This window comes from Cervus canadensis, chromosome 23 (genome assembly GCF_019320065.1).
Source record: "Cervus canadensis isolate Bull #8, Minnesota chromosome 23, ASM1932006v1, whole genome shotgun sequence".
Classification (NCBI taxonomy): domain Eukaryota; kingdom Metazoa; phylum Chordata; class Mammalia; order Artiodactyla; family Cervidae; genus Cervus; species Cervus canadensis.
Genome location: NC_057408.1, coordinates 17,759,050 through 17,782,361, shown reverse-complemented (window position 1 = coordinate 17,782,361; position 23,312 = coordinate 17,759,050). Strand labels below are relative to the sequence as shown.

The window sequence follows — 23,312 nt, the reverse complement described above, 5'->3', positions numbered from 1 at the left end:
TTCTCCAGCCTGTGTCTGTGTCTGAATCTCCCTTTCTCAGGACCTGGTCACGTTGGCTGAGGGCCAGAGACCTCGTCTTCACACGTTCTCTCCTTCCTTAAAGGCCAGTGTCCAGACGAGGCCGTGTTCTCCGGTGCTAGGGGGACCTTTGGGCACATTCTCAGCCGTCTTGGGGTTTACAAACACTCGGGCTTCGTTTTTGTTTTGCTCTCTGTAAAGCCAGGCGCAGCTCCCGTCTGTGTTTTCGCCTCCCCTGCTTACACCTAATTGCTGTCACTGCACGGTCGGTGCAGATGGGGCCCTGCTCACAATTCCCCGGAGCAGCCCGCCTGCGCCCGCACCAGCCCTGCTGACTTGGGAGCAACACATCCCCCTCCTCAGAGACCGCCGCCTGGCAGGAGCCCCAGCTCCTCCAAGCCATGTTTTGGGCTGTTGATTTTTCTTTTTAACAGTGTTGGGGCTGCTGCTGCTGCTCCGTTGGGTCCATTCACTCAGCCCGGGGTTTTTATTTTTAACTAAACAGCTTTCCCAGCAGGTGGACCACTAATGACCCCTAGTCGAGTGCTTTCTGCCCCAGGACTTTGGTCAGGTGTCGGCCATGCGCACAGGCCCTCCCTGGAGGCCGATGCTCTGCTGAGGGCTGTAGCCTCCTCCCGGGAGGAAGCTTCTGCCTGTGGATTCGGGTGTTGCAGGCTTGTTGCTTCTCCTGTTTGGTTCTGGAGGCAGGACTGTGTGTTGGGCCTTGTGGCTTCCAGCCGTCCTGTCCAGACCTTGAGGAGAGTGAATCAGGGTGTTACTTGTTACAGAGCTTTCTGTGTTCTGTTCAGAACCCCCCTTTTTTCTAAACTAAAGATGTAGTCAGAGCTGTAAGTGGACAGTTTAGTTCTCGGTGCCAAACCTTTACAGAAGCTTGTGGCAAAGAAGCGGTGTGAAGGGTGAGTTTCTAAAGCTGAACACTTCCTTTCCGCTGGAGTGGGTAGCAGTCGAGAGCCAGGGGGCAAGGGGGCCGTGATGGGTCTTGACCGGCTTCAGGATGCATCCACATAAAGTTGAAAAAGCTGGCGTTTCCAAAGTTACGTTACTGTCAGGTGTATCTCAGAACCTGGATTTCATTCATGAATGTGGGAGTTTAAAAAAATCCATTTGGAGGCATTTTAAAATGTAAGAATTTTTATTCATGCTCTCCTTATAATTATTATTTAAATAAAAAAAGAATATATCAAAGCATCCTTCTCCAGTTTAGAACGAGGCTTCAGTGAACTAGCATGGTGACATTGGCGTGAAGGTCCTAAGGGTTTGTGAGGAGACCGTGATCCCATATCTCCAGGAGCTGCTGGGACCCAGCCCCACTGATGGGGCGGTTTAAACAGCAGACGTGCCTTCCTTGCGGTCTGGGACTTGGAGCCCACGGTCCAGGTGTTTAGCTCCTTTTGTGGTCATTGGACAGGACCGCTCCGGGTGCTCGCCCTAACTTGGCGGCCCCTGTAAAGACTGAGCCTGCAGGCGTGGGGGTCTTCTACTGTCCCAGCTTAGGACTCCACCCTGGAGCCTCTGGGGGGAGCGGCTCGGCCTGAGACCCCAGGTGGACGGGGCAGCTTTCCCGAGCCCCGGTGGTGGGATGCCCGTGGGAACACGCATGGTTCTGAGGGGTTGTCAGCGATGGAAAGCACCAGTGCTGCCTCGTCTCTGCTCGGGGGTCTTGGTGACAGCTCCGCGGGCAAGTACCCTGCTCTGTCTCCCGGTCCAGGCCCCCTTGGGTGCCGGCCCCCAGAGCTCCTGTGAGCTCACGCCAACAAGCCCCACATTTCCTCCCAGGCTTGAAGTCAACTTTTCCCACTGTTTTGGTTCCACATCAAAATATGTTTCCTGGTCCCTGGCGATGTTTTCTGTGTTATCCTGTCCACGGGCGCCAGGGGCCAGCTGGAGAAGGGAGAGGTCGTGCCATTGCCCTGGGGGGTAGTGACCACACTTCCTGCCCTCGGACGTTGCCGTGCGTGCCCAGGGACTGGTGCAGGGAGGGGGCGGCACCCGGTGTCAGCGGGTCTCGGGCTGTACGGCCAGGCGCCTGGTGGTGACAGGCTCCAAGGTCTGGGATGGGCGGTTTATCAGGACAGATCATCGCTGCCCCCGTGGGAGCAGACAGTCCCTCTGGGCACATCCACGTCTATCCTGCCAGCGAGGGGAACTTTTTAACGAAATGTGTGCAGCGTGGGTCTCTTCCCGAGGAACGTGGGGTCCATGGGATCACTGCCTCCAGCACGCACGGCCTTCTGTTCTGCGTGGAGCCTCCCGATAGGCCCACGGGGTCAAAGATGATTCCCAGTTTCTGCCACAGAAGGAGTCGTGTTTGTGGAATCAACAGTGTTGTTGGACAGAATGGTGCTCTGCTCCTGAAGCTTGAGAGATGCAGAGGAGTCGCAGGTGACCCGTCTGAAGCCTGTCTGTCTGATTGGTTAGCCAGGCCATGGGGGGCCTTTCCAGAGAGGGCTCCCCTCTCCTATCCTCGGTTGAGAATAAGCAGGTCCGCCCACGGCGCTGACAGTGACGCTGCCCCTGGCCGTGGCGGAGAGGGCAGAGATGGCCGTGGACTGACTCCCGCTGGTGGCTTCCAGGGGCCGTCATTGTCCCGGAGGCACTCAAGCGTAAGCCTCTGTTGGTGCAAGCAAATGCTCTGGAGCTCCTGCCCCGTGAGGGCGTCATCCTTACCCAGGGCTCGCTGCATGCATTCAGGGAGCTTGTTCGCCCTTTGGAATGGGCTGGTGGAGAGTCCCGATTTCTGAGGTCTCAGTGCTGTCTCTGTGCCCAGCACAATCTCTGGTTGTGACTTCAAGGGGCAGGGTTACATGAGGAAAAGACTGGAAGGAGCTGGTCTGGGAAGGCAGAGCGTTTTGAGACCCGCTATTTCTGACAGCAGCAGCATCGAATTAAATCCCTGCAGATGAAACTTTGTTGTGATCTGAGCATTACTGACTTATTTCTTTGTTAGCCGTGTCCCGAGGCTTGGGGTGTCTTAGTTCCTGGACCAGCCCCGAGCCCCTGGCTGTGGAAGTGCGGAGTCATAACCACTGGACCCAGGAGAGTCCCCACTGCAGGATTGACTTCCTGAGGGCGAGGGCGCGTGATGATGCCTCTGCTTGTTCTGGGTTCAGCGACCCAAGGGTTGTGCCTCCCAGTCAGTGTGTTTCAGACATGGTTTCTTCTCGGTTTTGGGTACAATTGATGACTTTAATGACATCCATGACCTTCGTGCCGCACCCAGGTCTTAGCTCCCAGAAGCCTGATGAAGCTACAGCTGATTGACTGCATCTTTAAGTTATCTGAATATTTCAGAGTGTATTCTAATTTGGGATAAGATTAAATAAAACTGTATGCTGGTAACAAATCCGACTGCACATCATTCCACCGGAATGACCGCCCTGGCCCCAGCCGTCTGCACTCGGGCAGTTTGCATCGGGCCAGCCCACCCAAGGTCTAGGACACATTGCTTCTGGGTTATTTTTCCTTTTCTGACCTGGCCGAGGAGTTGGTCATCTGGAGGTCACAAAAGGAAGCTCAGCAGGGACTCGCCTGGCGAGTCGCCTGGTTAAGACTTGGCACTTCCACTGCAGGGGCCACGGGTTCAATCTCTGGTGCAGAATCTAAGATCCCATGTGAGGCAGGGACAAAAAAAATTTACACCCTTCTTCCAGTAAAATGAAGCCACTGATAGTAAGCTTTAGAAAGAAGCCGGTGAGTGGAGTGGTCTCCATACGTCCCCCAAGCACTTACAGGACCGGGGGGCCCAGTACCCGGGCCAGTGTTCAGCCCCTCTGGTAACAGGTGGGGCTGGACTCAAGCCATGATTGGTGGACCCCTGGCTGGGCCCCTGCTCCCAGGAGTCGTGATGTGTTTGCCTACTAGATTGGGGGCTGTGGCGGTGTCGGGGGTTGGGACCTCTCTACAAAGTCCATGTCCTGCTCCCAAGGTGTTGGCGGCTGCTCAGGGACGTGGGACCCCGGCAGACTTAGGCCTCAGGAGGTCAGAGGTTGACCATGGCCTCAGCTGTGCAGAGGCGTCTGCAGGTGAACTTGGTGGCCAGGGTTGGGCCTGGGCTGCGAGTTTCTGCAGATCGTGCTCGCTCGCTGCAGGAGTAGATGATCTCAGAGGCCCAGCACCTGGCTTCTCATGGAGGAGGCTCTCTCTGGCTCCTCAGAGTCCACCGTGGACCCTGGACACAGCGCCCTGAGCGCTGACTTCCGGCAGGAAGGCATAGCCTCGAGGGTTCAGCTGAGATCTGCAGGTTTGCGGCAGAGGCTTCTCTCCACCTTTTGGTCTTTCCTCGAGATGCAGGTGGAGGATGTGGGCCTGCTTGCTCTTTTCATTTTTTTTTCAAAGATTTATTTATTTTGTGTTTTGGCCGTGCTGGGCCTTTGTTCCTGTGCACGGGCTTTCTCTAGTTGTGGCGAGCGGGGGCCCCTGTCTCATTGGGCTCTCTGGCTTCTCGTGGCACAGCAAGGCTCCAGGCGCGCAGGCGCAGTAGTTATGCTGCACGGGCTCAGCTGCTCCGTGGTACGTGGGATCTTCTTGGATCAGGGATCGAACCTATGTCTCCTACGTTGCACAGTGGATTCTGTATCACTGGACCACCAGGGAAGCCCCCGGTTGCTTTATTTGATGTTATCCTGTGAATGTTTGGACTTCCCTGGTGGATCAGACGGTAAAGTGTCTGCCTACAATGCGGGAGACCTGGGTTTGATCCCTGAGTCAAGAAGATCCCCTGGAGAAGGAAATGGTAACCCACTCCAGTATTCTTGCCTGGAGAATCCCATGGATGGAGGAGCCTGGTGGGCTACAGTCCATGGGGTCACAAAGAGTCAGACACGACTGAGCAACTTGACTTGTGAATGTCTGGTATTATTAGCTATGAAAAGGAGAACAAGGATCTCAAGGACTTTTGCATTCCTGGAGCGGATCAAACAGTTTGAGTCTTTGTGGCTTTATACACTGATTTTCAAGTCAAGCTTTGAGATCCGTGCTGGTTGATTTTGTGGATAATACAAGTGCTCAAAAAGTTTTGCTTTTGAGACTGGACAGCTCCCAGCCTGTTCTTGCTCGGACCTGGCTGGCCGTGGCATGCGTGCAGGACTGGGCCACACTCGGGGATCTCCAGTCTTGAGTTTCCCAAACTGGTAGGAGCCTGACCGGGAGGAAGTGTCCAGTGACAGCATGCACCAGTGACCACAGACAAAACAGAACTCTTTCTGTCCAGACGTTTTCCTCCGAGGAGAGTGCGGGGCGCTCGTCGGGGCCCCAGGCACCTGCAGTGCACCTGGGTTAGGCGGCCAGGGAGATACGGGGCCTGTCCCACAGAGGGTGAAACTTAGTCACATTTAAGACTGTAGATATTAATGGGCCTTCATTGACAACTGTTTCTTGGGTTCATGAGCAAAAAATGTATGTGTCGTGATGGGGTTTTGAATAAATGCTTCTAAAATAACCTCCTGGAAGCTGGGGCTTCACGCCCAGCCTTGAGCTGGTTTTTGGTGAAGAAAGTAACTGCCCAGAGGCTTTGCGTCCAGGTCTGGTCAGTGGGCTGAGTGCCCAGCAGGCACCCCACCCTGCCACGGGCACACGGAAGCGCTGGTTAGCGCTGCACCTTGCCCCGGCGCACTCAGCCATGGTGCCCTGGTCACTCCGGCCACACCGTTTCCACGGCCCGTCGAGGTGGATGGCCCTGCTCAGGCTGTGCAGAGGTTTAAGCATCCGTTCGCAGGGTGGCCAGAACTGTCGGGATCGAGCCTGCGGGGCAGGGCCTGAGAGGCCCACGTGAGATAGACCTGGGTTTGGGGGGCTGGGGAGGCAGTGCAGAGTAAGGATAACGGGGTTTTCCAGAAAGCTGGAAGAAAGTCCCTGCAACTTGGAATTCTCTACACCTCGGTTGGTGGAACCCCTGAAAGCAACAGAGTTTTGTGAAATTCCTGAATCCAAGGTGGTGGCCTCGCTATTCTTGCTCTGAAAGTTCCAGCTCTGTGACTGAACTCAAGTTTCTGAGCAGGCCTGGGCCCATGGACGGAGCCCCTGGGGGTGTGGGAGGATGAGCAGGTGGCCTCCCCCTGCCAGCACCCCCCAGGGGCTTGACCTCATCTGAGCCCCCATTCTGGGGACCGAGGTGGCGCTCAGGAGGGGTTCAGGCCCGTGTGACCTGGGCAGAGCTTCCCCAGGGACCCTGGGCCTCAGGACAGGTCACTGGCCACAAAATCTCAGGGTGGGGGTGCTCTGTGTGTGGCACCCCAAGAACAGGCAGGGGATGAGTGGGTCTCTTCCCCCCCAACTGGCCCCCTTGTACGTTACTGCCCAGCTCTGGCCCTCGGCCCCCATCCACCCACCGATACCCTGGTAAAAGCCCCTCTCTAGCCTCCTCTAGGCCGCCAGCCCCCTCAGCCAGTCCTGTCCCTAAGTCCCCTCAGTGCAGAGGAGGCCGTCCCGACAGTTGGGGGTGGCAGCCCACAGCGTCCTGCGACCCGGGTGAGAGCTCCTGTCTGAACAGCCCCCATTGCATTCCTTCCAGGCCCATCAGAAGAGCCTGGCCGGCCCTGGACTTGGGCCTTCCCGTGGTTGACCCCCAGCCCCTCCCTGAGGGCGGTTCCCTGGGCCCCAAGAACCACTGAGGGTCACCATGGAGAGGTCAGCCTTGCCCCGCTGCCCTCCAGGAAGCTGACCTCAGTGGGAGCCGCTTTCTTGCCTGCCGGGGGTGGGGGGCGGGGTGGGCCTCCGGCGAGGTGTGTGGTCCCGGCCCAGCCTCGGCCCAGAGCGGTCTGGGAGCCCAGAGACTCTGCTTCATTAAATAGCTGGGAACTGAGCCCGTGACCTTTTTTAAAATTAAAGGGAAAAAGTAAAATCAAAGCAAGTAAGTCAAGCGGCCCTTCCCTTGGCTGCAACCCTGGGAAAGCGCGTTTCTTTCAAGCTTGGGGTGACGGCCTTCCCCTCCAGGTCTGGTCCCCTTCGGGTAGACTTGAACCCTGCCAAGTTCAGAGTTTGTATCTTCACCTCTTTTAGAAACAGCTGAGTTCTAAAACCTTTGCAGTTTTCTTCTAAGTGGTAGGTTCATATGGGCTTTAGCTCTCAAAAATTCAACATTGAAAGGACTGGAAGAGCAGCCCCCTCCAGCCCCAGGGGTCTACACGGAAGGAGAACGTCACAGCACAGGGCTCCCTGAGGCTCGTCCATGGCCCTGGCGTGGGGCACGTGCACAGCCATTTAGTGTGGACCGTCCTGTCGTGGGTGGACGTGGCCTTTCCGTGGGAGAAGGTTCAGGGGGCCCAGGCTCAGGTGAAGCCAGACGAGGGAATAGTCACCGAGCTCACAGGGTAAGAGCAGGAAGGTGGAAAAGTGGGTGGCTTGGGGGGTTTACAGCTAATAGTGTTTCCTGCGGCATATTTGTTAATGTTAGTAAACCAAAAGGAACGTGAGTGCCTGCCGGTTCCAGCCTGGAAGATCACCGTGGAAACTCGAGTGTGTGTTTCGTAGATTTGCTCTTTCAGTTTGTGCCATGTCGGAGACTAGTCGTGGTGCCCACACCCACCGCTGACGGACGGAGGAGCTTGGGGTCCCCCCTGCCTGCCCCCACCCACGCCCGTTACCAGACCTTGTGTGACCTTTCCAGTAATGTTCAGCGCGCGTCTTCCAGAGACGGGGGCTCAGGTTTAGACGCGAATTGTGGCACCAGTAGACATCACACTAGTCACTAACGTGTGATTCAAATAACCCCTCCGTGTCACCCAGTGAGTGTTCAGACCCCCTGACCCGTGGTTTCCCTGAGGCTGTCAGAGTCTGGCTCCACGCCTCCTGGTCTGCTCAGGTACCTCAGCCATTGTTCCCCCCGCCCCCGCGCTCAGTTGGAGGGGCTCGGCAGGTCCCAATCCTGGGCCTGGAGTCCCTCGTTGCCTGTAGTCAGATGCATATCAGACATCAGGGGACACCTGGAAGCCCGGACACTTTGGTGGATGTTACCACTGGGGGTTCAGGTGTTTATGTCACCACCTCTGTGGTGCCCATTAGTGTTGCAAGAAGACGCTGCCTCGAGTGCCCTTCTCTATGAGGCTTGGCCCAGATTACAGCCAGCAGGCCCCGTGCAGGGGGCCAGACCCCCAGGAGGCGTCAGGAGCCCTGAGGGTTCGTGCTGTGACAGAGGCTGTGGGTCTGTGCCAGGGACATGGCAGCAAGGCCGCCAGGGTCTCACACTGGACGTTCACCTCTCTGGTGTCAATAGTGGTGGGGGTTTAGTCGCTCAGTCCTGTCTGACTCTTGCGACTCCATGGACTGTAGCCTGCCAGGCTCCTCTGCCCGTGGGATTCTCCAGGCAAGAATACCAGAGTGGGTTGCCATGCCCTCTTCCAGGGGATCTTCCTGACCCAGGGATGGAACCCAAGTCTCCTGCATCACAGGCGGATTCTTTACCATCTGAGCCACCTGGGAAGCCCTTTTATGTCTGTATAAAAATGCAAAAAGATATAAAAGGGATATATCAACAAAATAAAATAGATGTGATACCCTGGCTTTTTTTTAAGAGGATGAGGTGGTTGGATGACATCACTGATTCAGTGGACATGAACTCGGGCAAAATGTGGGAGATGGTGAGGGACAGGGAGGCCTGGTGTGCTGCAATCCATGGGGTCTCAGAGTCAGACACAACTTGACAACTGAACAAAACAACATCCCTTTTATGTAGAAATGCTTAGAGATGCGCAGCCAGTCGTGGAGGTGGTGTCTCTGGTTGATTGTAACACATGTACATCTGTGTGTGTGGAGAAAGTAAGACAGCTCCTGTTTGCACGGGTCAGCTGGGTCAGCTGGGGGTCAGACGTGAATTTAACCATTTTCTTCGTTGCATTGAGTGTGACCTTTTAAGAAATCAGATGAAGCTGGAGGTGAGTTTGACATCATCCGTTGTGCTCAGCAGCCGGGGCTGCCGCACGAGAGAACCTCCAGGTGTTCGGGGTCCCATGGGGGCTCCGCTCCAGGTCAGGGTTACCCGAGGAAGGTACTCTAGCGGCAGAGCCGCGAGGGGTCAGGATGGCGTGGCAGGCGCGTCTTGGAACGTTTCTTCCAGGTTGAGGCCTTTTCTCTGAATCAGAGGTACATTTACATTTTTGTGGAGCTGCCAGATTCATGCTGAAAATTTCCAACCTCAAACAATAATTTTAATTGTCTGTGGTGACAGTATTTATTTTGTGAGCCATTCTAACTTTAAACTGCGTGCAGCCATGTTGCTGGCTCTGTCAGTGACTCAGGAGCAGGTTACTCCCCAACTCTGTTTTCGGCCGTACTCAAGCGCCGAGCGGCTCTGAGACCTTGCCCTCTATGGACGGTGAGGAGCAGATCTTCCGATCCTCGTTCCCCACTTCTCTTTCTGTCTCTCAGTCTCTTTCTGTTTTAATTTCCTGGGAGTCAGATGAACCTAACTTCTACTTATTTTTGCCTCTTTTTCTTCTATTTACAGCAAAGGACCGTCTTTTCACTTAGATGGACAGTATGTATAAGGGAATAGATTAGTACACTGGACATTCTAAACGGAGATGTGGTCCCCTCACGTGGGCCTGGTACCACTGCCCTGGGGGACTGGAGGTTCTGTGGCCCGGCGCTCTCCCCGCTCCTCTCGCAAACCTGCCTGCTGCTCCCTTGGCTCTGCAGGTCTTGGTTGCTGTGGATCACGGGCACGGGGCTGGGCGAGGTTGCTGCAAACCCCTCGCCGTATCAGACACCCACCATGTGTCAGGTCTGCTCACAGCTGGCTTGTGGGCGGGGGAAATGGGAACCAGCCTGCCCACTTCTCAGGTCAGGCTGATAGAGCTGTGATTTTAAAAAGATCCATCTTATTGGGGAGGTGAAATAATTTTTAGGCCTTCCATGAAAGAAGGAAAATGTTTAGGGTCGAGTGTGGAAGAGGTTTCCATTGCATTCAGGAGCCTCATCGTGAAGAGCTGAGAGGGTCTGGGCGTCCGTCACAGTCAGCTGGCCATCAACTCTGAAGCTTTAACTGCTGCTCGTGTGAGCACAGTGACCTCACCGACGGGAGTTTCAGACCCACCCAGAAGGACGCGCCACCCGGCCGTCTCAGGCTGGGTCCGTGGGCGTGGGAAGCCGTCCATGCCTCTAACGCTCCATGTGTCCATTTCAGCCCATCCCTGCCGGCTCTCGACTGGCAGCTGCCGTCACACTCAGGACCCTACGAGCTGAGGATCGAGGTGCAGCCCAAGTCCCACCACCGCGCCCACTACGAGACGGAGGGCAGCCGCGGAGCTGTGAAGGCGTCAGCCGGGGGCCACCCCAGCGTGCAGGTACCGCTCTGCTCCAACCAACGCCGGCCCTGCTCAGGGAGGCGCCGGTTCAGCCCAGAGGCCGCTCTGCGGTGACAGCCAACAGCGCTTTCCATGTTCTTAAAAAAATCTTCACCTCCCAGCCAGTTTAGCTGAATATTTTATATCCACTCGAGTCCCAATCTGCTCGGTACAGACAGGGGTAGATCGAGGGTGCTCTGCCTGCAGCCCCTGTATGGCTGTAATGCTGGGGAGGAGGCTTCTCTTCAGCGAGCTGCTGCGGGGTTGGGGGGCGGGCGGTACCCTGGAGACCATGGGGTGACCACTGTGGGCCTGGCGGCGCTGGGAGGGCTCCCTGGATGGTGGTGTTGGGGTTACCCGCCTGGACCTGGGGGAGCTAGGAGGACCCGCTGGATGGTGTTGCTGCCAAGTGTTTTTTCACCAAGGAGGGCGAGTGGCCGTAGCTTTTGCTTGTGACTCCTGGTGGGGGCTACAGTGACCGGGGCACAGCCAGGCAGCTGCTTTGTCCAGAGGGACGCTGCCCCGTTCCCCCGTGGGTCCCCGAGCATGCCTTACTCAGAAAGGATGGGCGAGAGAAGCCAAGGAGAGACAGCATGCCCAAGGAGGTGCCCCGTGGCCAGTGGGCAGCGTGGGCTGGGGCTGCCACCTAGATTAGGCTCTTAACAGACTTGACCCTGATGCTGCGTCACTTCAAGGTGTCCTGGAGTAGGAAAATCTTAGAGAGAATAAAAAGAGCTTTGAAATAAGAGTGCTCCATTTTCCAGGACCTTTCTGTAACAATCCAAGAATGAACGTCTGGGGCTGGTCGAGCCACAGAGAAGCTTCTGCTCTGAATCCCCCTCGGTCTCTCGTCCGGCTCTGTTGCCCTTCGTCCCTGACTCCTGCCTCAGGCGCTGCACAGCCAGATCACGTGCCGGGCGCCTCACACCCTGCATGAGGACAGGCAGAGGCCTCCCGCCCTGGGGAGAGTCAGAACCCAGTCCGAGGGCCCTCTGCCGACCCCCACCGCTGCGGGAACAGAGCTCCCTCTGTCCGCCCCCTGCTCAGAACAGTCCCCAGCCCCCAGGCGTCCCTTCCCTGCCCACAGTCCCGCCTCCCAGGGCTGCTCCCCTGATGTGGCCACGGTCCCTGTCCCTGAAGCCTCGACCGAGGTCACCTTGGGCCATGTTCAGATTCATTCCAAGCGAGGTCTGTCTGCACAGGTTCTGCTCTGGTTTAGAGTTTTCAGAGGCTGATTCTAAAGACTGTGCTTTCCCCTCTGAAGCCTGGGACGCTTGGAGGCAGCGGCTCCCAAAGTGTGGTCCCCGACCTGCAGGGTCATCCTCGCCACGTCCCTTCAAGATGCGAGTTCTCTGGCCTGCCCACCCCACTGGGTCCGGGGCCAGGCCCTGGGTCTGACGTTGGGACGCTGGCCAGGACCTGCCACTTGTCAGCTGGGAACGGAGGAGTGGGCACCTGCCATGGGGTGTCAGGGCCAGGGCAGTGTCGGGGAAGCGGGAGCGGTGTGGGCTCCGGGTGCCACTCCCCTGCCCACACCCTGGGAGGCCAGCTTGCTTAGCTGCAGTTAGCATGCTCGGGGCTGGTGCTCAGACCTCACCCGCCTTGCCACCATCCTCCAGCCCTGGAAATAAACTTGAGCTCCCAAGTGGGCTGTCTCTGTGGACGGCAGCGTTCGGTCACACCTGTGACACCACCTGCTGGGCCCTGTGCTGTAACCTGTGACAGTCCTGCCGGACACATGTTTGCCGTCTTGTCCCTGAGAGCAGCAGGCCTCGAGGTCCCCACCCCCGTCTAGGCCCCACCGTGACCCGGGCTCCCAGCCCTGTCATTTAGGGAATGGTGCAGGCCGGGAGGGAAGGCAGCAGGCACTCCTTGTTTGTATTTCACTCCATTTAGATAAATAAAAAGTAAAGCTGAGGGCAGGAGGGTGCAGGGACAAGTGGCCGTCCACCAACGCAACAATCAGGGCCTGGAGTCTGCGGGATGACGAGGTGATGTTCACAGCCACGCACTCATTGCCAATCAATACCCACTTGGTTGGCGGCTTGACTCAGAAGTACAGCAGGGGCCCCATCAGTGCCCAGGCCACGGCCTTTCAGGTCCTCCCGGGCGGAGGCAGGTCGGCAATGCCTGCACTTAGCCCAGTGGCATAAACATAGTGTTTACGGCCCCTCCCGCTACGGCTTCCACTGGAAGAAAGTGCATCGCTGAATGGAAAAGACATTACATTACAGAGGCGAGGAAATAGCTGTTAAGTACAGAGAAAATGAAAATAAAGCAGCAGAGAAATAACAGCCGAATGCCCCCTCCCTCATACGTTCTGTCAGCCAGGTGTGCTGTCCTGTAGGGCAGGGAGCCTCGTGCGGACTGGACGCTGCTGAGACGCCAGGCGCATGGCTGTGGCTCCGAGCGAGGGTGTCTGTGTCCTCAGTGTGATGGCCACAGTCCTGGGGACGTGCCCCCCACCCCTGGCCAGGGCGCCAGGCTCCCATTCCCTTTGGGGCACAAGATGCTATTACCCTGTCAGTGTAGACAAGAGAGAGAACTGAGATGTTCTGGAGGAATTCTGAAACTTGAAACAGCATTTGAAGCATCTTAAGCATGAAAGTGTTAGTTGCTCAGTCATGCCCGACTCTTTGTGACCCCATGGACTGTATAGCCCACCAGCCTCCTCTCTCCATGGAATTCCCCAGGCAAGAATACTGCAGTGGGTAACCATTTCCTTCTTCAGGGGATCTCCCCAACCCAGGGATCCAACCTGGGTCTCCTGCATTTAAGGTGGATTCTTTACCATCTGAGCCACCAGGGAAGCCCCACCCAAGCATGAATACCCCAAAATGACTCGAGTTCAGTGCAGGCGGAACGGGGGCGGTTGGTTCTGGGTCTAAACGGTGAGGCCCCTCCTGCACCGTGCAGCTGAAAAAGGAACGCAGGCCCCACAGAAAAGTCAGCCTGGCTCGCTGTCTCTCCTGCGAGGGCGAGTCCTCTGATCTCGAGGCAAGGAGGAGCTACGTGCAGGGCTGAGGCAGCAGGTAGGAAGAGGGGCTTTTAGGGTTTGTTTTCTTTTTCAGTTAGTGGACCACAAATTGGGTAAAAATAGAATTTGCAGATAATTATAAAACAAATGAAAATAGAAAACTCTCTCCAGTTGCTGTGAAAGCTGGGTAACCACAAAGTTTTATTCTGTGCTGAGTTATTTTAGCACATCCTCCGACACAGCGGCTCCTCCCACCATGGCGTCGCAGCCTTGGTCAGGCCGATCCACACATCGGGGAACCGGCCGCTCCCCCGGGCCCTTCTGCAGTCAGCTGGTCAGAGGGAAGCCAGGCTTTTTTCCGGAGCATCCAGGCCGTCAGTCAGAGCCACTGTCACACAGAGCGGGGAGGAGGCCAGCACACGTATGGGCTGGACAGGGGCTTTCTCGCCTGCCTAGGACACCTAACTCATCGAGTCTGAGTCTGCGTCCCCCAGCTTGTTGCAAAGTCAGAGGCTGTGACTATATGCAGGTCGCAGGCCCCTCTGTGCCCAGACGTGGGGCACGCTGCCCCCTGTGGCCCCTCCCCTGAATCTAGGAGACATGGCAAAATGCAGAACCTTCTTTCTAGGCAGAATCAGACTGTAATCTTAGATTAGGAAAGGACTTCGTGTTTGGGGGGGCCTTGCCCCCCATTTTCATTTGGGGACACGGATGCATGTGGAGCTTGGCCAGCATTGCTCGGAGACTGGGGGGAGTGTTTCAGACTGTCCACCGCCCCGGCTCTCCAGAGGCCCCCACAGCCCTGGTGGCTGTGTCCGGCTGCTGTGGTGGCCCCTTTGGGTGCTGGCTTCCCAGGCAGGACCCCCAGCTGCCAGCTGGGAGGCCCCTTTGGGTGCTGGCTCCTCTCCCCCGGGGCCTGGAGCTGGGTGGGCACTGGCTGTCCTCAGCTAGACCTTGGGCTCCACCGGCAGGTTCGGTGTGATGATGCAGCCAGGGCAACAAGGCCCCGGGTCTGGGCGGCCTCTGTAGTGATGGAACAGTGAGGAAGGGACTGTGGGCTTCCTTGAACTTTACAGTCCTGCCTTTCCTCTGTCAGCAGTTCAGACACATGCATGCACACACTGCTCCCCGCTTCTGGCCTCTCGGCCGACGTCCAAGCTGGGGCATCCATCTTGCCTGCCCTCTGCACTGATGCCCCGGCCCAGTCCTGGGAGCAGACGGCCTTGCCAGAAAGGTCCCCAGTTCCGGCCACCCCCACGGGGCTGGGGAGAGACCTGGGGGGTCACCACTGTCCTCTGACCCAGGGGTCAGAGGACAACGCTCCATTTACCCAGTTACCAAAATAGCCCAAGGGATAGCATCTAGCCCCACAGACGGCCAGGCCTCAGTGAATAATTAATAGGTCATGGAAACATGAGACTTGGTGGGGCCTGTCAATTCCTGAACAGCGCTTTAGTTTGTAACTTGTGTCCTTGTCCCTATGAATGACCCATGTAGCCCCTGTGTGGCCAGGTGAGCAGACGGGAGGCCCTGGCCCAGGCGGCGGGGGCTGGGAGGCTGGGCTGCCCGGGGGGAGGGTCCTGGCCCTGCCTCATGCCCCAAGCAGCCCTCATGCTTCTTAGGGTGGCCGGCTTCTGGGCCTGTTTGCCCTGAAGACCATGAGAGCTGACACCAAGGAAAGAACACGCCAGGAAACAGTCATTTTTTACCAGATCATTAAAATCAGCATATCACATGATCATCACTTGTCATTTCATGTGGCATCCCTCCCCACCACCACCCCGTCCCAGGTACAGAAGCATCAGTATTTCAAGAAATGAGCTTCCTGGGAGTGTCTCAGTACTGTAGCTAGACAGCAATGCTTCCTTCATCTGATGTTCTGGCGTGTTTTGTTTATCTCTGAGCTTCACTCCGTTTTTTTCTTACTTGATTTGTTCTAAGTGGGCATCTCTTTCTACTCGGGAGATAGAATCGTTTAACCTGAAACCAAAGTTTTCACAAAAGCCAGAGGAACAGACGCTAGTGGAAAAAATTCCATTTGACAGCAAACCTCCTCAGGCCCAGCGGGGAACTGAGGGTCAGAACCACCCAACTGCAGCAGCCCAACTCCCCTCTGTCCTGGAAGCCCAGACGCCACTCAGACGCAGGTCTGACCCCGGCCACCCCGCAGTGAAACTCCACCGAGCTGCCCTTGTGGTGAATCAGTGTTTCACGGGGCAGCGGGGCAGGGGCGCCTGCCCTCCGCTCTCCCTGCAGCTCCCAGGCAGGTGGCGTTTCCCTCCTGCCCTTCCTTCCCGGCCATGTGCAGAGACCTGGAAGGTCTCCCTCTTGGCAGACATGCCTGTGCCGCAGGAGCTGCTGCCGTCGGGCGGGCTCCGCAGAAGCTCTGGGCCCCGTTCAGCCCCTGCAACATGTGGTCAGTGCCTGTGCTGAGCAGGATTGCCATTTGTACTCCTCTGGAAGCAAAGAGGTGCCCGCACTCACAAGGTTGCGGGAGAGGTGTCTAGTGGAGTCACACGGCATCAGCACGAGAGTGCGTGAGGTGGACAGTGAGAACAGCAGAAAAGATGGCTGGGTTTGTGGCCGTCGCCGACTCCGCAGACACGGAGCAGCACCCGGGTAGCAGTGACGCCCCCGCCCCCGGGCCGGACCCCACGGCAGGTCCTCCCGGCCCCACCCCTCCTCCTGCCGTGCTGGGCCCACGGTCCTTTCTTTGTGGGGGGCTTGCCCCTGAGTGCTGCCCCTGCCCAACGTGCAGCGTGGGAGTCAGGAGCACCCCGTCCACACACTCGGGGTGGGGCAGCACGGTCTTTGCTGAGCTGGGCCCTTCGTCTCCTCTCCTTCGAGGGCCACTGGGCTCTGGGCTGCAGGACAGCCGCCTGCTCTGCGTCAACTCAGGTGGCCAGCCCCACCCTGTGTAGGCCAGGCCCCACTCAGCAGGACCCGCAGTCCTGCCCTGGCTGCTGTGTGGCAGCCATTCCCTCCACGGCACCCGGTGCCAGGGCTGGGGCTGGCCCGACGGCAGGCCAATGACGGGCGCATGGGCATCTGACGGGCAGTGCCCTTGGTCTCTCGGCGCCTCCGTCAGCCCTCTGGCCTGGCCCAGCCCACGGTGCCTCTTGGTCACTGGTGGCAGATCCACAGCCCAGGCTTGGCCGCCAGAGTCACACCTCTGCCCACCCGAACCCCTGGGGAGTGGCCACTGCCCCCATCCATCGTGCGATATTTACAGTGAGTTCAGAGACGTTGTCCTGAGGAACGAGGGCTCAGAGGACAGCGTCGGCCCTGCCCGCCCAAGGTCTGGTCTGCCGGGAGCTAACCTCATGCTGGGGGCCTGTCCTTCCTCCTAGGCCGTGGAGGACGCTAGACACCCTGGGGGGAAGCCCTCTTTTGGGTTTGGAGGCCGAAAGCTCACATGGCAGTCTCTCAAGTTAATCCAGTATTGGGAAAATTTCTGTTGAAAAAAGTGGAACCAGCTTGTGAACTGGAGTTTTTCTTCCTGCAGAGCTCCTTTGGGTATTGCATGAAGATGCAAATTTTACATCTGGGTTAAACGCATAATTTCCCTTTAAATTGCCTGCTTGACTGTGTACAAGGATCCCTGCTTGGTGTATGTTCGTACCAACTGGAAACTTAGTTGAAAGTAATTTCGCTCAATTAACTGGTCCTTTGTTTGACAATGCTGCTGCCCCTGTGTGTGCATGTGCTGTGGGAATTTCAGCGTCCGGTAAATTTGGCCTCAATCATTCCTCACCTGTCATCCTGCCGTGTAAGTGCTGAGCTGAGCGCAGCAGCTAAAAACAAACATCTCTGTGTGTAGAAAACTCACTAGCTCTCGTACCTTGAAAATGGAAAAATACATCCAGTCTAGTTTAGGGTGAAGCAAAGAGAGGCCATTGCTCTGACAGGTAATTTTATAAATATTATTTTGACAGATACTATAAGGTGCCAGGGGCAGAAAACCTATGCAGTGGAACATGTGAAGTATTTAAATGACTTCTCTTAAAATGAACTTCATGTTCTAAATAATAGATGTTTACCTCGCAGGTTAAGCCTTAAATATTCCCATTTTCACTGAAATGGCATGTTTTTAAAAAGGCAGCATTGTACCCACAATGCACTGTCCGCCGGCAGAGCCAGGCCCCAGAGTGAGTCCTGTGGGATTCGAAGTTGTTGTTGTCAGACCGTCTGACCCCGGCCAGACCACGTGCCGCCCTGGGGGCCCCTCCTGACACGAGGAACATGCTGTGGCCACACGTGAGCAAGTCTTGGTCAAAGACTCACCTATATACTCTTGTATTAAATGTCACAGAATGTAATACTGAGAGGCAGGATTCGTTTCTTCCTCAGTCTCTGATTTTATTTTCACGTTTCCTGTTGTGAAAACCTAGGTCGAGTCCAGCACAGGTTCCTCAGGAAGCTCGTTAGTTTGGCAGAAGACTGGACTCGGGCTCCCCAGAAAGGAAGAGAGCAGCTGGGCAGGCCGGGGGGCCCAGTCCTGGTTCCCAGCAACGCCCCCCCCCCCCACTCAGCACCATGCTCAGAGATGCTCCTGGGTCCACCTAGGAGAGTGCACGTCCGCCCTAGTGGGTAGGGCATGCAGTTCCTGCAGAATTAACCTTGTCAGCAGGACCCACCGTCAGGAGTTGGTGGCCCCAGCAGGTTCTCTGTGTCGATGGCCTCAGAGGTGGGAGAGGCCCCATGTCAGCCTTTGTCCACACAGCAGGCCGGGAGGACAGCGAGTGGATGTTAGGTCTCTCTCAGTAAACTTAGGCTCTCGCCAGCTCTCTGCTTGCTGTGGACACTCAGGGATCAGCCACAGGCCTGAGACCAGCTCACTCCCTCTGCTCACTGCCCATCGGGCACACGTCTGGTCCGTACGGGGCAGACCCTGTGGGTCAGGATGAACACAAGATTGTCCTAATAGGAAAGACCCACTCTGAAGACGAGCACACCCATGGGCGCCTGGGGCTGCGTCACAGACAAAGATGATAAAAACGGAGCCTGATGCCTGAAACTGCTGCTACTGCCAGCAAATAAGATCTTTAACCAACTCCAGGGTCCCAGAGAGTCTGGAGAGCATGTGTGCACATGTCAGCCTGTGAGCATGCATGTGTGGCTTGTGCATCTGTGCACACCAATCCTGTGTGCACGCCCGACTGGTGTGCACACCCGACCTCCATCCTCCTCCTCTCCATAAGATCTCACAGTGATGCTCGGATGCCCCGGAAGCCACTCTGCAGCCTGTGACATTTAACAAACACGGGCTGTTAAATGTTACTCGGGAGCTACAGACCGCTCCCCAGAGACGTCCGCAGATGCCAGTCCCCAGCGCTGGGAGTCAGCTGCCGGACGCTCACCTGAAGCTGTAAAGTCGTTCACTGGGGCTGCGATTCAGCCGCAGTCAGAGCTGGGCTCAGTGGCCTGTGGTCCCGTATTGTCTGTTGTAACGCTGCGCAGACCCCGTCTGCCGGGAGACGGGGCTGGGTGGACGGAGCAATGACGCTACGTGAGCCCTGCCCTGACGAGGTGCCGTGCAGATCCCTCTCTGGCCCGGTGCTCGGCCTGACGCCCCGGCTCATCCTCCCACGTCGGGGGTGGGCGGCCCTGCACTCTGCTCAATGAGTGAGCGTGACTCTCATGAGCAGCCTGTCGTTGTTTGGATTCTCTTCTGAGGCCCCAGAATTTACAAGTGACTTCATCTCTTACTAAAGTGACGTCAGCGCAGTAGCTGGGTCTGTCAGCACGTCCTGATGGACCGTCTGCTGCTGCTTTGAACCACGCTGGAAGCAGCCCGCAGTCGCTTCTCTGGGCGGAAGAGACTCGTCCCTCACCGTGGGGTCCGAGGAGAGCTGGGGAGGCCACAGCCGAGGACGGGAACGAGGTGGACGCCGCTACCCAGGTGTCGTGGAAAGAAGTGGAAACCAGCCAGGGAAGCGTGCAATGGGATCTCCACAAGGAGGAGGGAGACACAGGGCAGAGAGAGTGCCGGACCTGCCGGCAAAGTTCTGGCTTGTCTGTCTCTGGACCGTCAGCTTCCATTCTGACATCCCAGCTTGGAAAAAGTGAGCCCTAGAAACAGCAAGCAGGATCTTGGACATGGAGGTCAGCTGCTGCTGGACCTGGAGGTGTCCTGTTTCTGCGGGTCACTGAGCCTGTCCCCCTGTGTGTCTGAGAACTGACTGTGTTCAGTCCACCTCCATCCCAGTCCCCAGCCAGCGCTGCCTGGAAGTGCTCGGTCGTCCAGCCTGGACTCCTGCCTGTAGCTGTGAAGTGACCGTCAGGACGACTTCCCGCAGGGCAGAGGCGGAGCCTGGATGGCAGGGCGGGGACTGGTCCCCGCGAAGCCTCATCTAAGCAGGGGCTTTGGGGCTCATGTATCGGCCGGACCTGAGAACAACCCCACTGCAGGGCCGGTTCTCCTGTGGTTTCCACCCAGGGAGTAGGGTCGGCCGGGGGGTGGGCGGCCGTGCCCTTGCCACATGGAAGCGGCGACTGACAGCCACTGAGCTGCCTGTTATCCAAGCTGCTAACATGAGTCTAAGGAGCAGTGATGACACCCCGAGAAGGGGAGAGCGGCCCATTGTGCCCCCTGAGCCTGTGTCGGCGGCTGCCCTCTTGGAATCCTGTGTCAGGACCCTGGCAGGTCCCCGCTTCTGTGGGAGGGGGGTCAGCACGGGCGCTGACCCTGCACTGCCTGCTTGCTTTGGGTTTGCCTCTTGAGGACGGCCTGCCATAAACAGGATGGAAGGCAAATCCAGTGCCATTCCGAGAGGGACTTTCACGGAGGGGTGCAGGGGGAAGCGAGGCGGGGACTCCACCCAAGGTCCATCCAGGGGCAGCTGGTGAGGTCCTGGGAACAGCACTCACCCCCAGCTCCTGGTGCAGAGTTGGCCTGTCATGTGTCTGGGGTCCAAGGCTGATGGGTTTTGTGCCCACACAAGACCATGTGCCCAGCACACAATTGAAATGGCCATGTGCAGCCCCCCCTGCACACCTCCCATGTGGGGTCTGAAGCTGGCAGAAGACGGGCCATGACCTGGGCCACATGGGACAGATCCCAGAGCCCCACACACCCGTGGCCTGCCAGGCGGATGTCGGTTGTCTCTGATTTGAAGCATCCTGTTTCTGGTCAGGACGGGGCTGAGTAGGAGAAAAGTGGATCAAGTCCCGTTGGGTGCGTGTCTAAATTCATTGGGGGAGGTGCTTGCACTTTGTGCATCAGCTTTGGGCTTGGCCTCATGAGATGCTTGTGTCCACACGCGTGGGCAGAGGAGTGTCTGTGGACGAGGCCGTGGCCCGGAGACCCCGGCTCTCCTCCCCACCTGCCCCTCGTGGGGTCCCTGTTGCTGTCTTGAGGTGCAGGTGTGTATGGCCCTTGTGTGCACTCGTGTTCAAAGCCGACTCCAGAGCAGAGGCCCCAGACTTTGGGTCACGAGGTGTCCAGACCTTGGGCCACACACTTCCCTCTGAACCTGCCTCTTTGGGGAGCGAGGCGGGTCCCGGCGTGGGCGCGGCACTCATGGGCCACTGCTCCTCTGTCCACAGCTGCATGGCTACATGGAAAGCGAGCCGCTCACCCTGCAGCTCTTCATCGGCACGGCAGACGACCGGCTGCTGAGGCCGCACGCCTTCTACCAGGTGCACCGGATCACGGGCAAGACCGTGTCAACCACCAGCCACGAGGCCATCCTCTCCAACACCAAGGTCCTGGAAATCCCGCTGCTGCCGGAAAACAACATGCGTGCCATGTAAGCTCATCTGCGTGTCCGCGGGCCCTGCGTGTCCCAGGGGCTGGCCCTCGGAGGGAGAGGGAGTCCTCTCCTCACATTTCCAGTTTGCTCAACACCTCAGGAAACTTTACAAATATTTACGACGGCAGACTTGTTTCCTAGGGTTTTCATGTTGCCACTCAGTTCACAGCTGTGCGTGCCCCCTCCGTGTGCAAACGTGGCACCCACTTCTTTTTTTTAAACTTTTCATTTTGTATTGGGGTATAGCTGATTAACAGTGTTGTGATAATCTCAGGTGAACAGCAAAGGGACTCAGCCATACATACACATGAAGTCATTCTCGCCTAACTCCCCCCTACCCCCTCATGGCACCCTTTTCTTTCTGAAAGCTCTGTGAAAGCCAGAGGAGTGGTTAAAATGCTAATAATGTTGAAGCATTTTGGAGACCAGCACGTCTGGGTCGTGTTTTCACTGAGGGTTTCTGCTGATGTGACCAGCTGGAATGTGCAGGTCAGGCCTGGCTCGTTGGCGTAGAGGTGACTCAGTTAGCAAGCTACAAAGTCATCTCAGGTCCAAGTGGGGTCCCTGTTTGTGGCCTCATTAACCGAGTGACCACAGTGTGCCCAGCCCTTCACTCCCGAGCTGCAAATGCGGCAGAGAAGGGACAGGGTTGTCCCTCTGGACTCACCTTCTCCTGGGGGCCTCTGGGTGCAGGATGGAGCCTCAACACCCTGTGTGTCTAGATCAACACGTAAGGCAGCAGTTCATTAACACAGGGTTCTTGGTGTGTCTGTGGGGGCAGCCTTGAAGCTGACTGTGCAGGGAGACAGCAGGTGAGAAGGCCCAGAGGCCAGGTGGGTTTGGGGTGTCCTCGGGCGAGACGGAGCCGGGGCCGTGGTTGGGGAGGGAGGGTGTGGGAAGCCACAGTGTGGGCTTGTGTGGGGTGTTGATCAGTCATTTGTAAGTAGCTCCTAAATCCTCTGTATTATAAACAAAATGAAAGCCTTCTCTCTGTGTTGGCTTTTCAGGGATTTGGGGGGATTCATTCAAAGTTTCCCAAGGACCAGGAATGCTGACAACTGGGAGACCCTGCTGGTCCCTCCAGCAGCTGCAGCTCTGACTCCAGTGGCTGCGTTCACTCCATGAAATACCCTTCAGCCTGGGGCTGCGCGGTCACCGTGGGCCAGGCTTCCCGCCACTCTGGGCTGGGCTGTGGTCCCGACCTGCAGGCCTCGTGCCGCCTCATCTCTGAGCTTCTGACAGAGGCAAGGGCTGGTTTCCATCTGACAAGTTGCCTGTGGATTGTTGTGCTGGAGGCTGGTGTTGGTTAGAATCATTAAGTTAAATGAAACTAGAGGAAATCACGTGAGGCCCTAGCAAATCCAGGATCCTGAGTTGAGGGGGGACACTCCCAGAATCTTGGGGAAGAAGGTTTTCAGAGCCCGCCTTGGGAGCCTTCCTTTGGGGCGTCCACACTTGCCCAGTGCGGCAGGGCCCTGAGCAAGTGGGGCTCTGCCTGCTTGAGACCAGGATGCGTGAAGGGCTGGGGGCTGAGGCGGCACTGTTGTCTCACAGCATCGACTGTGCCGGGATCCTGAAGCTCAGGAACTCCGACATCGAGCTGCGCAAGGGGGAGACGGACATCGGGAGAAAGAACACACGGGTGCGGCTGGTCTTCCGCGTCCACATCCCGCAGCCCAACGGCCGGACGCTGTCACTGCAGGTGGCCTCCAACCCCATCGAGTGCTGTGAGTGCCTCGCTCCCGCTGCCCCATGTCCAGGCCGAGGGCCAGTCCCCGCCGGACACTTCCCTTCCCACAGCCCACAGCATTCCGCCCCACCCCAGGGAGTGTGCTGTGTCGGGACCCCCATCCTCCGCAGGCACACTGCCAGGGAGCGTCCTGGTTCATTCCTTTGTCTGATCTGAGCATCAGTCAGATATCAGTGATGGCCTCCCTCTGCCCTGTGGCCCCTCCCTCACGGCCCCCCTCTGCCCTGTGGCCCCTCCCTCACGGCCTTTCTCTGGCCCGCGGCCCCTCCCTCACGGCCCTACTCTGGCCCGCGGCCCCTCCCTCACGGCCCCCCTCTGCCCTGTGGCCCCTCCCTCACGGCCCCCCTCTGCCCTGTGGCCCCCCTCACGGCCCCCCTCCGCCCTGTGGCCCCTCCCTCACGGCCCCCCTCTGCCCTGTGGCCCCTCCCTCACGGCCCCCCTCCGCCCTGTGGCCCCTCCCTCACGGCCCCCCTCCGCCCTGTGGCCCCTCCCTCACGGCCCCCCTCCGCCCTGTG

The 23,312-nt window shown here is 57.6% G+C and overlaps 1 protein-coding gene across 2 annotated transcripts in view; it reads left to right on the top strand.

Annotated features, from left to right (window-relative positions):
* Window positions 1-23,312, top strand: part of NFATC1 (nuclear factor of activated T cells 1) — a 57,111-nt gene that overhangs the window by 14,384 nt on the left and 19,415 nt on the right. For both annotated transcript variants that reach the window (XM_043443710.1, XM_043443711.1), the window contains exons 3-5: window positions 10,157-10,316; window positions 20,842-21,044; window positions 22,602-22,774. In XM_043443710.1, the coding sequence (XP_043299645.1) occupies window positions 10,157-10,316; window positions 20,842-21,044; window positions 22,602-22,774 (536 nt within the window). The remainder of the gene's footprint in view (window positions 1-10,156; window positions 10,317-20,841; window positions 21,045-22,601; window positions 22,775-23,312) is intronic.